General features: G+C 36.8%; 1 protein-coding gene across 1 annotated transcript in view; it reads left to right on the top strand.

Moving 5' to 3' along the window:
- Window positions 1-12,643, top strand: part of LOC109066016 (chromodomain-helicase-DNA-binding protein 3-like) — a 47,374-nt gene that overhangs the window by 656 nt on the left and 34,075 nt on the right. Inside the window, exons 2-16 of the mRNA XM_042759706.1 lie at window positions 1,779-1,921; window positions 2,228-2,401; window positions 4,605-4,729; window positions 4,811-5,049; window positions 5,813-5,940; window positions 6,027-6,156; window positions 7,121-7,296; window positions 7,522-7,779; window positions 9,297-9,500; window positions 9,583-9,800; window positions 9,905-10,036; window positions 10,165-10,255; window positions 11,600-11,791; window positions 11,925-12,125; window positions 12,294-12,431. Coding sequence (XP_042615640.1) covers window positions 1,779-1,921; window positions 2,228-2,401; window positions 4,605-4,729; window positions 4,811-5,049; window positions 5,813-5,940; window positions 6,027-6,156; window positions 7,121-7,296; window positions 7,522-7,779; window positions 9,297-9,500; window positions 9,583-9,800; window positions 9,905-10,036; window positions 10,165-10,255; window positions 11,600-11,791; window positions 11,925-12,125; window positions 12,294-12,431 — 2,549 coding nt within the window. The remainder of the gene's footprint in view (window positions 1-1,778; window positions 1,922-2,227; window positions 2,402-4,604; window positions 4,730-4,810; window positions 5,050-5,812; window positions 5,941-6,026; window positions 6,157-7,120; window positions 7,297-7,521; window positions 7,780-9,296; window positions 9,501-9,582; window positions 9,801-9,904; window positions 10,037-10,164; window positions 10,256-11,599; window positions 11,792-11,924; window positions 12,126-12,293; window positions 12,432-12,643) is intronic.

Genomic DNA, 12,643 nt, shown 5'->3' with positions numbered 1-12,643 from the left:
CCATGTCGTTTTTGTTTGCCCTGAAGGTTACAGACTTAGCACTTAAGCAGATAAAGAAGAATATGACAACGCATTGATCTAAATGCGGGTCGGAAAGAGGCGTGAGCGTCAGGACTACCGCTTTGATTGTGACAATGTAAATAAACTTGACCCGACCCACTGTCAGTACAGGGCAGAGATCTGCGCTGCGATGCTTTCACTTTCCAAAATGCCAATTTGTACACTGTCACCAGCCCTCGGGCATGTCAATTAAGCGCTAAATTATTATGCATATCTATGGCATGACATCAACAGATAGTGATGATTCCAAAGTTTCTACTATTCAGTCGATTAATGTGCCACACAGCATGAAATGGCATCTTAGAGTGCGCAAAGCTTAGTTATAAACATGTTTCTTAAGCTGATGCTCTGTCATATTATTGAGAAATTAATATTAATAATAAAAAAAAAAAAACTAATTGACTTAACTCTAACTTTTAATACCAGTCACTATGCAACTGTGCTGATGTTTGTGGTCATATTTGGGGCCTCGCTTTTAGTGCGTAACCGCTGTCTCGCGCATTCCCACAGCGCGCGTGAATCAATTAGCACGCGCGTCCTGTCTCGCCCCCGCGACCTTCAGCTGCGGTTCATCTGGTGGTCTGCTCCCCAGGTGCAAGAGTTCACGACGAGGGGAGCATCAGCTGGGTTCGCGGCCTCTCAGTCACCGAGCCCCGAGTGCGTGCTACTGCCGCCCCTGGCTGCAGCGCGCTGGAAAAAGGCTCTGCCCGCGCGCCCCGGCAACAAAGACACAATCGAACTCATTTATCTCAGCGCAGTGGCGATAGTTCTGAGTTATCAGACATGACATGCGGATATATCTGCATTCATAAAAACAAGCTGTTTCAGGATGAATGAAACAGTGTAGAAAGTTATAAGATGTACTTGTAACCGTGAGGATTTCTTTCTATCTTATCTGTCTTTAAAAAGTCTTTCTTTGGTGTAAACTGATGTAGTCAGGTTGATGTAGTCATATTAAAACATATTCTGGACTTGGTAATATTATGACCAAATTCACTTTTGAATTTAAACGGACTTCTACATAGGACTGTTTGCTTTAAATGAAAGACCAAATTGGTTTGGTTTCATCTGAACGATTTTAGATGGCTGCTGTAAATAGTCACATTACTAGAGCTGTTTAACTCCACTTTGGCTCTCTGAAAGATGATGTCTGTGTCAAAGCGCCTTTTATGGAAGCATGTCAAACTTGTCATAACACAGGCACCTTATTTGGAACATATAATATAAACCATTTTTAGCATGTTTTTAGGTGACCTGACAGCAGATTTTGATTGCTTGCACGATTAAAGAATTTTTTTTTTCAACATTTTATGAAATAAAATTGGGTTACTTATTCATTTAAGTATTCCTTATATATTTTACTTTCTTCTATTCACACAGTGACCTGAAATACTCATGTTATGGAGTGCTGCATACAATATTTATCACCGTCTTAAAATTCACTCCATAAATAGCTTTCGGAGAGTCGTAATTAGGTCATGTAGATAATCATGTTTGTGAGATTAATTCATTAAGTCCTACAGCTTAGTTCAAGTCAGAAGTGGAATGGCTTATATTTCCTGTGTGACAGTCTCAGTCCCTGCACTGCTCGTGTTGTTCAGTAATTGAAGTGGGAAATGATTCGAAGGATACCTCAGAGGGTTTGTGAAGAATTATGGCCACTTTCATTTCATCAGTCCTCCCATGTTCCCTCATTTCCCTGCATCTCTCTCACTTAGATGATGGCGATGACATTGGTGAGACATTGGACAGGGACAGCCTGGGGAAAAAGAAACGAGGCCCTAAGAAAAAGAAAGAGACGAAAAAGAAAGACAAGGACAAGGAGGGGAAGATGGCCAAAGCACGCAAGCGCAAAAAAATAGTATGTCGTTGATGTGTTTTCTATCTTAATGTTCAAATGCATCTTTTTCATTAAACTCTTATTTAATAGTAATTTGGAAACCGTCAATTGACTATTAATCAAATTACAAATTTAATTGCAATTAGTCATAAATATCAATATTTTCTGAAAAGAGCCCCTTGAATGGAGATAATTATAAAGATAATTGCCCTTATTTATTATTACATTATTTTTATAGTTAATTATTATTATTTTAAATAATGCATGATAGCGACAGCTCTAATTATTTGTTCTTAAACTTGATTGTACTTTCTCTGTCTTTTGCAGGACAGTGACTTAGAGAGAGACTCAGAGCCAGACTATGCCATGAACTCTGACAGTGCTGCCAGCGATTATGGAGGAGAGAAGAAAAAGAAGAAGAAACACAAGGACAAAAAAGAGAAGAAAACCAAGAAAAAGAAAAAAGAGGATGAAGACAGTACACACGAAGAGACCACAAAGGTTATCCTTTAGCACTTTCTAAGCGTTTTCTTGCTCTGCCTGCAGAGTTGCATGCTACAGTAGTGCCCATCAAGTCAAGTCAAGTCTGCTTTATTGTCAGTTCTTCCACATGTACAGCACACACATACAGAGAATTGAAATTGCGTTACTCTCAGACCCTTGGTGCATACAGATAACACTAACAGTAGAACATAAAATACAGATTAAATATAAAATACAACTATACAAATATAAAAATAAGGTAATGTAAAAAAAAAAAAAAGTTTGCTGATCCAGGTTGTGTGCTTCAGGGCGACATCCCTGGGCTATTGTGTTTTCCAGTCGGGCTACCAAAGTGCTTCACTGCCCTTTCTTGAATAGTGAAATAAATTCACTTCCTTGAATCACATTGTTCACTAGCTTAATGTGGTGAAACGGATCGTAGTTGATCATTTGCATGTGTTTCTAAGGGTGCTTTCACACTTGGTTTGATTGCCTGGTCCGAACCCGACTTTGATTGCTCCCCCCTCCCTCTTGCCCCCGCTGGACTGTGTTCATTTTATTTTATTTTGGTCCGAACCATGGAAAGCAGTTCGCAGGTGTGCATCTGAGTTTGGAAGATGGCATTCACATCATCCAAACGTACCGAATGCTGACATCAGTCGAACCAGGTGCGCACCAAAAGTGCTGATGTGAAAGCACCCTAAATCTTGCCAATTTACACATTCAAGCATTTTAAATGTACCGAACACTGACATCAATCGAACCCAAACAAACATCACAATAATCCACATATAATCGACTTGACTCCGGTCCATCAATTAACATCTTGTGAGGAGAAAATCAGTTTGTAATAAACAAGTTCATCATTATTTATTTTTTAAATTATAAACATTGATACAATATCCTTTATCAATAATATTGCTTTTGTCTAGTGAAAAAATAAACTCAGGAAAGAAGAAACAAACTCATCTACAACTGAGGGTTAGTAAAATTTCAGCAAGTTTTCATTTTTAGGTGAACAATTCCTTTAGTGAATTAACTTGCATTAACTCAGATCTATGATTAAAGTATCAATTATTATGTCATTATTTAAAATATTTATATTTGTATGGAGACAACCTGCTTAAATTCAATAGGGTGTAAGTTCACAAGAGGAAAACTAATCACCTTAACTCTGACTTCTTACAAAACACGAGTACCAGCTACAGCAAAACGAGAGTTCAGACCCATGCTAAATTCCCTTGATTTGACAAAGCATCCATAATTAAAATCTTTAAGTGCGAGGGCCAGTGGGTGTTCCCTACTGTCTCAATTTTGATCATTTAGAATTTTTAAAACTTATGATTTAATGGATTTTAAACCAAATAAGTTAAATAAACCAAACAACGAACATTTGAATTAGAGATTATGATTCCAAATTGTAATATTTAAAGTAATGTTTGATTAGGATTGTTTTTAATTAATTAATTAACTATTTTTTTAAGGGCAACTTTAGGGATTACATAGAAACAGTATCAAGATTAGAACTAGTAAGAACAGAAGAATATTAGGGATAGTTCACCCAAAAATCAAAACCCTGTTATCATTTAATCACCCTAAAGTTGTTTCAAACCTGTATGATTTCTTTTTTTCTGCTGAACATAAAATAATATATTTTAAAGAATGTGGGTAACCAACCAGTTTCTGGTCCACATTGACTAACATAGTATTTTTTTCTACTGTGTAAGTCAGTGGACACCAACAGCTGTTTGCTTACTCACATTTTCACAAGTTCAACAGAAGAGAGAAAATTAAATGATTAAATGATGACAGAATTTTCTTTTTTGGCTGAACTATTCCCTTAATAAACTTAAGATAGATGTTAGTATTTACAGTGTATAAAAAGATGAATTGCTGTTATCTGCAGAACTGGTGTTAGTACTGTATATGAAAGATATTTTCCTTGATATAATATGTTTGCAGACAAAAACTTCACACATTCCTGAACCCATATGCAAACACATCATCAGAGGTTCTTCTCGCACTTGCATCCAGAAATTATGAAAGATTGACAAGTACAAACGGTGACATGGTGTTTCTAGCTGTTGCACGTCCACGATAATGTACAACACACATAATTACTGATCCAGTTAACATGCAATAGAGTCTAGGGCGCAGATGTTTCCAGATATTTATTACCCATCCTCACCATGACAGCCAAATGATGAAGCCTCTCTTCTAGCCGGTAGAGATGAAAACATCGGCCCAGCTGGCTAGGGAGTGGGGATTGGAGGATGTCGATCACACTTTCACAGAAGAAGATTACCGCACACTAACCAACTACAAAGCCTTCAGCCAGTTCATGAGGTACTGACCTGCACCAGGGGTTTCATATATTGTGGTTCCTTTTCAGCAACATTTCTGTATTAAACGTATAATCCTCTGCAGACCCATGATTGCTAAGAAGAACCCCAAAATCCCCATGTCCAAGATGATGACAATTCTTGGGGCTAAATGGCGAGAGTTCAGCTCCAATAATCCGTTTAAAGGCTCGGCAGCAGCCATCGCTGCTGCTGCTGCTGCCGCCGCAGCAGCCGTTGCTGAGCAGGTCTCCGCAGCAACAGCCTCCCCTGAACCTCCACCTCAGCCACCACCACTTCGCAAGGCCAAGACCAAAGAGGGCAAAGGTAAGAGGTCAGAGTACAGGAGTACTCAGTACAGGATTTGTTAATTCGCTTTGTTATATAAACACACAGCATCAAAAATATAATACAGATAGCACCATGCTTTCCCCCAGTTGATTAATCACATTAAGACAATTGTTTTATATTACATGTTTATTGAAATGTTGTTTAAATATACAAATGAGGCCCTGCCTAATTAAATATGCACACATTTGCATACAGTTCGAAAACAGAAATCGGAACTTTATGAAATCAGATAAAGCCAAGTACAGAATTCTTGTCTTCAAAACACTTTTAAAATTCCTGAGTGTATGTAAATTTGGGTGTAATAAGCTTATTTATTATAACACAAAGTCACATGGGTCAAAAACAACAAAATCAGTAACTATATTATTTAATTAGTTTCTTTTTTGTGGGAGGGCCAGTGACTGTTTTGTCAGGGCAAGTAAAAATTTGAGCCATAGTCCCAACCGGGCCAGTAGAAAGAAATAATTAGAGTTGAGCCCTGCATGCTCCTATCCCATATTTTTATATTAAGGCTGCTTTTGCACTCATTTAAAGTTAATATTTAAAAACCCTGATTTAATAATGTTTTTAAAATTTAATTTTATACAAATCTCAGAATGTATATTCATAATGTTCTGATGCCTAAATTCACCTAAAAGCACTTTAAACAATTTATTTTTGTTCTTAGTGTTTTATTTTGAATGCATCTAGACAAAATACTGTTTAATTTTAACATTGCCTATTTATTGGTTATCCACAGGCCCTGGCTTCAAGAAACGCAGTAAGAGTCCTCGTGTCTCAGATAAGAAGAAGCCAAAATCCAAGAAAATGGCTCCTCTGCGCATTAAACTGGGAGCACTTGGTAACAAGAGGAAGAAGAGTAGTTCGGTGAGAGTTTGTGGGCAATATGTGTACACATAAATGTGTATTGGGTGCAGTGGTTGTGTTTGATCATGTGTGTGGTTATAATGCAGAGTGAGGAGGTAGATGAGGATGATTCTGAGCAGGAAAACTCTAGCGTTCACAGTTCTTCAGTCCGCTCTGACAGCTCGGGACGGGTCAAGAAGAACAAAAGAGGTCGCCCAGCAAAGAAGAAGAAAAAGGGTGAGACATTTACTTTTCCTTATCATTGTATTGGATTTGTCTTTAAAAATAAAGTTTTTTAACCATTGGATGTATGAATTAAATCAAGAATCAAAAAACCCTTTTGACATGAAAACAAGACTATAATCATACACAGTTTTTCACAGTTGTTCATTGCAATTAACGTTTCTTGGTTCATCACCATAGAATTATGGGTAAGTACCAAAGATAATCAGTCATAGTGGTTTGGATGCACACCCTTAAGGCCTTTATATACTCATGGTGAAGTTCTTTGCTTAGGGGTAAAAGTTTGAATACCTTTGCAGCATTATACTGTTAGTGAAAATGCTGATGCTGCCCATGTTGTTGAGAGTGATGCTTTGATATGTATGTAAATATGTGCTGCGCACTTTCCTCTCAATAACAAACTAAAAAAAACAACAAAAATGACAGTGGTGAGAAAACAGATGTTAAGAAAGCATCTGATCATAGCGCCATGTATGTTTGCACCAGCTCTGTAATTTGGTGCTCTAGTCAAGTCAAGTCGTTTATTTATATAGCACTTCAGATAATATTTTGTTTTAAAAACAAGCTGCTTTGCAGAATTCAAACATAAAAACAATGTCAGTGCCACTTTCAATACGAATTACTACTTCAATATCTACTATAAGGCATCTCTCCTGTGTGATCATGTTTTTACTCACGGATGTGAGAAGATTTTATTGTCAAAGAAGGCGGAGCCCCTAGAGCACACCAATCTGGTGCATAATCACCTCTAATCAATGATAGTCTGAAGGTGTTTACCAAATTTTTCTAGCAAGTTTGCCTGATTTTGTTCAAAATGATGTCACACTAATTTGTTCTTTGATTTTGTGTGAAGTATACCGGTGCCTTTAATGATTAAATATAGCTTTTAAAATCTTTTGAATGCATTGAAATTATGCATCAGAGGGTTAAAATCTCTCGCTCTCTGTTTTTCTATCAGTGCTGGCTGATGAGGATGGCGATGGCTATGAGACTGACCATCAGGACTACTGCGAGGTTTGTCAGCAGGGAGGAGAGATCATTCTGTGTGATACCTGTCCTCGAGCGTACCACCTGGTGTGTCTTGAGCCTGAGCTTGAGAAAGCCCCTGAGGGCAAGTGGAGCTGCCCTCACTGTGTGAGTCACATCCACCCAACCCTACAGAAATACAGACATCATCTGATACTTTTCCCACGTTTTTATATGAGAATCATTACAAAACATCAAATAAAAAATAATGGCTTGGATATAGTGTGAGATAAATCATAATGTTTTTTCAGTTTGTTGTTCCTCTGTTTAAGATCTTCAGATTGAGCTTTCCTAGATTCATTGTAATGAAAGTGCATGTGTTTTTTTTTTCAGGAGAAAGAAGGGATCCAGTGGGAAGCAAAGGAAGAAGACTTTGAGGACTTTGAAGAGGAGTGTGATGATGTCCGGGATATTGAGGCAGGGCTGGGTGGAGAGGAAGAGGAGGATGATCACATGGAGTTCTGTCGTGTGTGTAAAGATGGAGGAGAGCTGCTGTGCTGTGACTCCTGCCCGTCATCCTATCACATTCACTGCCTGAACCCCCCAATGCCCGAGATCCCCAACGGAGAGTGGCTCTGTCCACGCTGCACTGTGAGTAATGCTCCACCACTGTACTGCCAATTTTTTGTCACAAGGCTTAATGGACATTTCTTTCTTTTTTTTATTGAAAGTGTCTTGAAAACAATACCTCCATCATTAATATTTTTGTAATTTTCAACTGTCTTAAATGCTAAATTTACACAGTTTATTGTTTTTCTCATGTCTCAGACCCCAACATTCAATTTTAAACTAAGAATTAAAACTATGATAATAGAAACACAAACCATTTCAATATTTATTGTGAAATAAATGACTTATGACATGGCTGACCTGTACTTGTGGAGTCACCACGAGAAAGAGTTTTGGCCCTTAAAAAGTTTTTTCAAAAGTTAGCGTACTTGGTTACCATGGAGACCATGGAGCGCATGCTTGAGATGAAATATGAGACATGTGATGTGTGAAGAAAAGACGCAAATTCAAGGTAAATATCATGAACAGAATATTTTTATTGTCATTTTTAGTCAAGCTGTAATGTTGTTTAATTAAGCAAAAATGGGTGAAAATATTATTTTATTATGGGTATTTAGAATACATAACATGCTAGTGATAAATTAGCCTTAGCAAGGCAAAGAAATTGTTTTTTATTTAAAATTTGAAAAATCATTCTGTATATATGCATATGTGTGTGTGTGTTTATATACACCCATATATATATATTTATATATATATATATATATATATATAGATATATATATATATATATATATATATATATATATATATATATATATATATATATATATATATATATATACACACACACACACAAAAATAAGCTGGTAAAATATATATACATATATATAATATATATATATATATATATATATATATATATATATATATATATTTTGGGGTCAACAAGATTTTTTTTATTTTTACTTTAGATACTTTTATTCAGCAAGGGACATTAAATACATCAAAAGTCATAGTAAAGAATTACGTTAATTGTTTAAAAAAATATTTTTAATAAATACTATTCTTTTCAGACTTTCTATTTATCAAAGAATAATAAAAAAGGTATCACAGTTTTCAGAGAAATATTAAGCAACACAACTGTTTTCAACAATATAATAATAAGAGCATATCAAATCAGCATATTAGAATGAAGTCTGACACTGAATACTGGAATAATAATGGCTGCTGAAAATTCAGCTTTGCATCACAGAAATAAAATCATCTGTATATATAGCTAGCATTTTATGTTTTCTTAAAACACACGATAAATTAATGTATAAAGTATATAAATAGAAGGTTTGATTTCAGATGAGCTCAGCTGAGGTAAGTGAGTAGAGTTTACTTGTGGTGATTTTGGTTTGGTGTAAAATCATTGTGGTTGGTTTTGTCTTTAGTGATTGTTTTGAGTGGACTAAGTAATTTATTAGGTCACTTAAGGAAAACAGACATAAGCTTGTGACTTTTAATTTGTAATTAATACTTTGCAACTTAATGCACGATCGTCTTGTGGAAATATTTAATATGATCTGCAACTTCTGTCATCTGTTTTTTAGTGTCCACCAATCAAAGGGCGAGTGCAAAAAATTCTGCACTGGCGATGGGGTGATCCACCACCCCCTGTTCCTGTCCCTCCACCCCCAGACGCACCCCCTGATGCACCGCTCCCTCCACCTATGAAGGGTCGTCCAGAGAGAGAGTTCTTTGTAAAGCTAGCAGGACAGTCCTACTGGCACTGCACCTGGATCACAGAGCTACAGGTGCGAGAGTAAGACAGTAAGACAGACATAACTGTTAAAGGATGTGCAGACTTTTCCCTTATCCATATCTGTCCTTCCTCAGCTTGAGATCTTCCACTCTGTGATGTTCCGGAACTATCAGAGGAAAACAGACATGGATGAGCCACCCAGTCTGGACTATGGCTCTGGGGGAGAGGAGGATTCTGGGAAGAGTGAGAAGCGGCGGGCCAAAGACCCTCAATATGCCATTCTGGAAGAGAAGTACTACCGATATGGCATCAAGCCGGAGTGGATGATGGTGCACAGAATAATCAATCACAGGTGTGTGTTTTTTGTTCTAATCTACTACATTAAACTGTATATATTAATAATTTGTATTATCAGAATATTACATTTTATGTATTTGTGTGTGTATGTGTGCACAGCGTGGATAAAAAGGGCAACTACCACTACCTGGTTAAATGGAGAGATCTGACTTATGACCAGTGCACCTGGGAGAGAGATGAGCTGGACATCCCTGAGTTTGGTGCGCACAAAGCGGCGTACTGGAGACACAGGTACAGTTATACATAGATGTTTTAGAAAACTGTCAAGAGGGTTTGATTTCTTACAGAATCTTTGTTTTCTAGCAGTGTATATTGGATAATGGAATAAGCAGTGTTTTGTTTTGTTTTTTTTCTCACAGGGAGGAAGTGATGAAGGAAGACCCAGAGAAGCCAAGGAAGATGAGGAGGAGAGAGGAGAATGATGATGCTCCAAGCACGCCTGTTAATGACGTTAGTGCCACCCCTGCCTTTTATTCCAGTGGTTCTGGAATAATATTTTTAAGGCTAAGTAAGATTGTGGTTAAGTAAAACAATTACAGCCTGGTCCAGGATTTTTTCCATCTTGTCCTGGAGGCAAAATTACTTTAATTTTAGTAAATTAAATTAATATTAATTAATAGATTATTAATCATTTAACTAAATTAAAATTCTAAAAAACACATTAAATCATAATTTGAACTGAAATCATATATATACCACCCCCCCTAATAACTATTGCTTTTATTGACGAACATAGTTGGAATCACAAAATGAATTGTGATTGATACATTTAACATGTCAGTACTTATATTTTCTGTTAATTATTAAAAAAAAAAAAGTTTAAAACAAGCAGTTTTTTTTTTCATAATTACTGCAGCAATACCAGAAATATCTTATACCATATGGGGGACGGGAGGCCTGTCAATTAAAAAGGTTCCTGGCCCCAGGCAAAAAGAAGCATTTACAAAGACACATACAGCAAAACAATCATATTTAGAATTACACTATCAAAATGTAGCACAGTAATTCAGTTCAGTTCAAACTTGCACTCATGAAAACAATATATATATATATATATATATATATATATATATATATATATATATATATATATATATATATATATATATATATATATATATATATATATACATACATATATATATATATATATATATAAAAATGTATATAATTTGAGGCCAAACTTAACAATAAGTCACTTTTTGTTGATCACTTCAGTTGTTTGCTGCTTTCTTTTCAGTTGTGGCATGCAGTGCTGTGCCTGTGCGAAGCTATATTAAAATTATAAAGAGGTTGAGAAAAAATAAATATAAAATTCCAAGTGGAATAAAATGTTGATATTATTTTGAAATAGTAAAAAAAAGTAAAAAAGTTTCCAGTAAACCTAAAGAGTTTGATTAGCTGGTTCAGGTGTGTTTTGGAGCTAAATGCTGGCCTTCTAGGAGCAGGATTGGGTGCCCCTGTATTAAAACTATTGATTTGTGTAGCATACCACAGTTTGAGAGCCACTCTTATGTTGTTTATTATTATTTATCTGACTATATTTGATTTCTTGAACTGTCTATCTAACTGTCAGTAGCCCACAAAACTGTGGATTTTAAAGATTCCTTTATTCTTTCCTTACATTTTGTCTGCCCTCTGCCATCTATTTTAACCTCCTATGATGTTAGATTTTTTTTGTCACATCTGTTTTCCAGCGCAAAGTCCACAGTGCATTCAAGCTTTTAAGGCATATAGGACCACCTTCCTCTCTGTCTTTTTTCACCAGTTCTCTCCCCATCTTTCTTCCTTCAGCCGACAATCAAGTATGAGGAGCAGCCAGACTTTGTGACAGAGACAGGAGGTACACTGCATCTCTATCAGCTGGAGGGGCTGAACTGGCTGCGGTTCTCCTGGGCTCAGGGAACAGACACCATCCTGGCTGATGAAATGGGCTTGGGCAAGACCATCCAGACTATTGTTTTCCTCTACTCACTCTTTAAAGAGGTCTGTTAGGGTCAGGCTACAAAAGTGCATGTTAAATGACAAGTAATCTTTTGAATTTCACATTATATTCCTCTCTCCCATTGTGTTCCTCTCTGTCCATCCTTCCATATCTCTCTGTCATTTCTCTCTCCAGGGACACACTAAAGGTCCGTTTCTGGTGAGCGCACCACTGTCCACAATTATTAACTGGGAGAGAGAGTTTGAGATGTGGGCTCCTGACTTTTACGTTGTCACTTACACCGGAGACAAGGACAGCCGGGCCATCATCCGTGAGAATGAGTTCACCTTTGACGACACGGCCATGAAGGGAGGAAAGAAAGCCTTCAAATTACAGGTGAGAAGGAGAGGAGATGAGCGATGGAAGGTGGTGAAATGCAAAGATCGACAATGTGAGAAGGAAAATAAAAAATGGCAGAAGGAGAGGAGCCATAGTATGAGAGAAGAGGGAAAGGATGACTTTACTCTAACCATTGTTTTCATTTTCTACCCATTGTCCCTCTAGAGAGAAGCTCCCATTAAGTTTCATGTGTTGTTGACATCCTATGAGCTTGTGACCATAGACCAGAATGTTCTCAAGTCCATTGACTGGGCCTGTCTTGTAGTGGATGAAGCCCACCGCCTCAAAAACAACCAGTCCAAGGTACACTGATTTAGTTGGGTTTTCCTGTTTTTTTTGTACAAATTTTGTTTGGTTTGAGTGTGTGTGTGTCTGTGTGTTTGCATGATTCATTCTAATTTAATACAGGACAGGAAATTACTTCTTGGATTCTTTGCAACACCGTAGATTGAAGATGACAGAAATAAACCAGCACTTTAAACCATCCTAATAAGGCTATTACACATTTTCATTCA

Source organism: Cyprinus carpio, chromosome A7 (genome assembly GCF_018340385.1).
Source record: "Cyprinus carpio isolate SPL01 chromosome A7, ASM1834038v1, whole genome shotgun sequence".
Lineage (NCBI taxonomy): Eukaryota > Metazoa > Chordata > Actinopteri > Cypriniformes > Cyprinidae > Cyprinus > Cyprinus carpio.
Note: the sequence above shows the minus strand (reverse complement) of the source record. Positions and strands in the feature narration are given on the sequence as shown.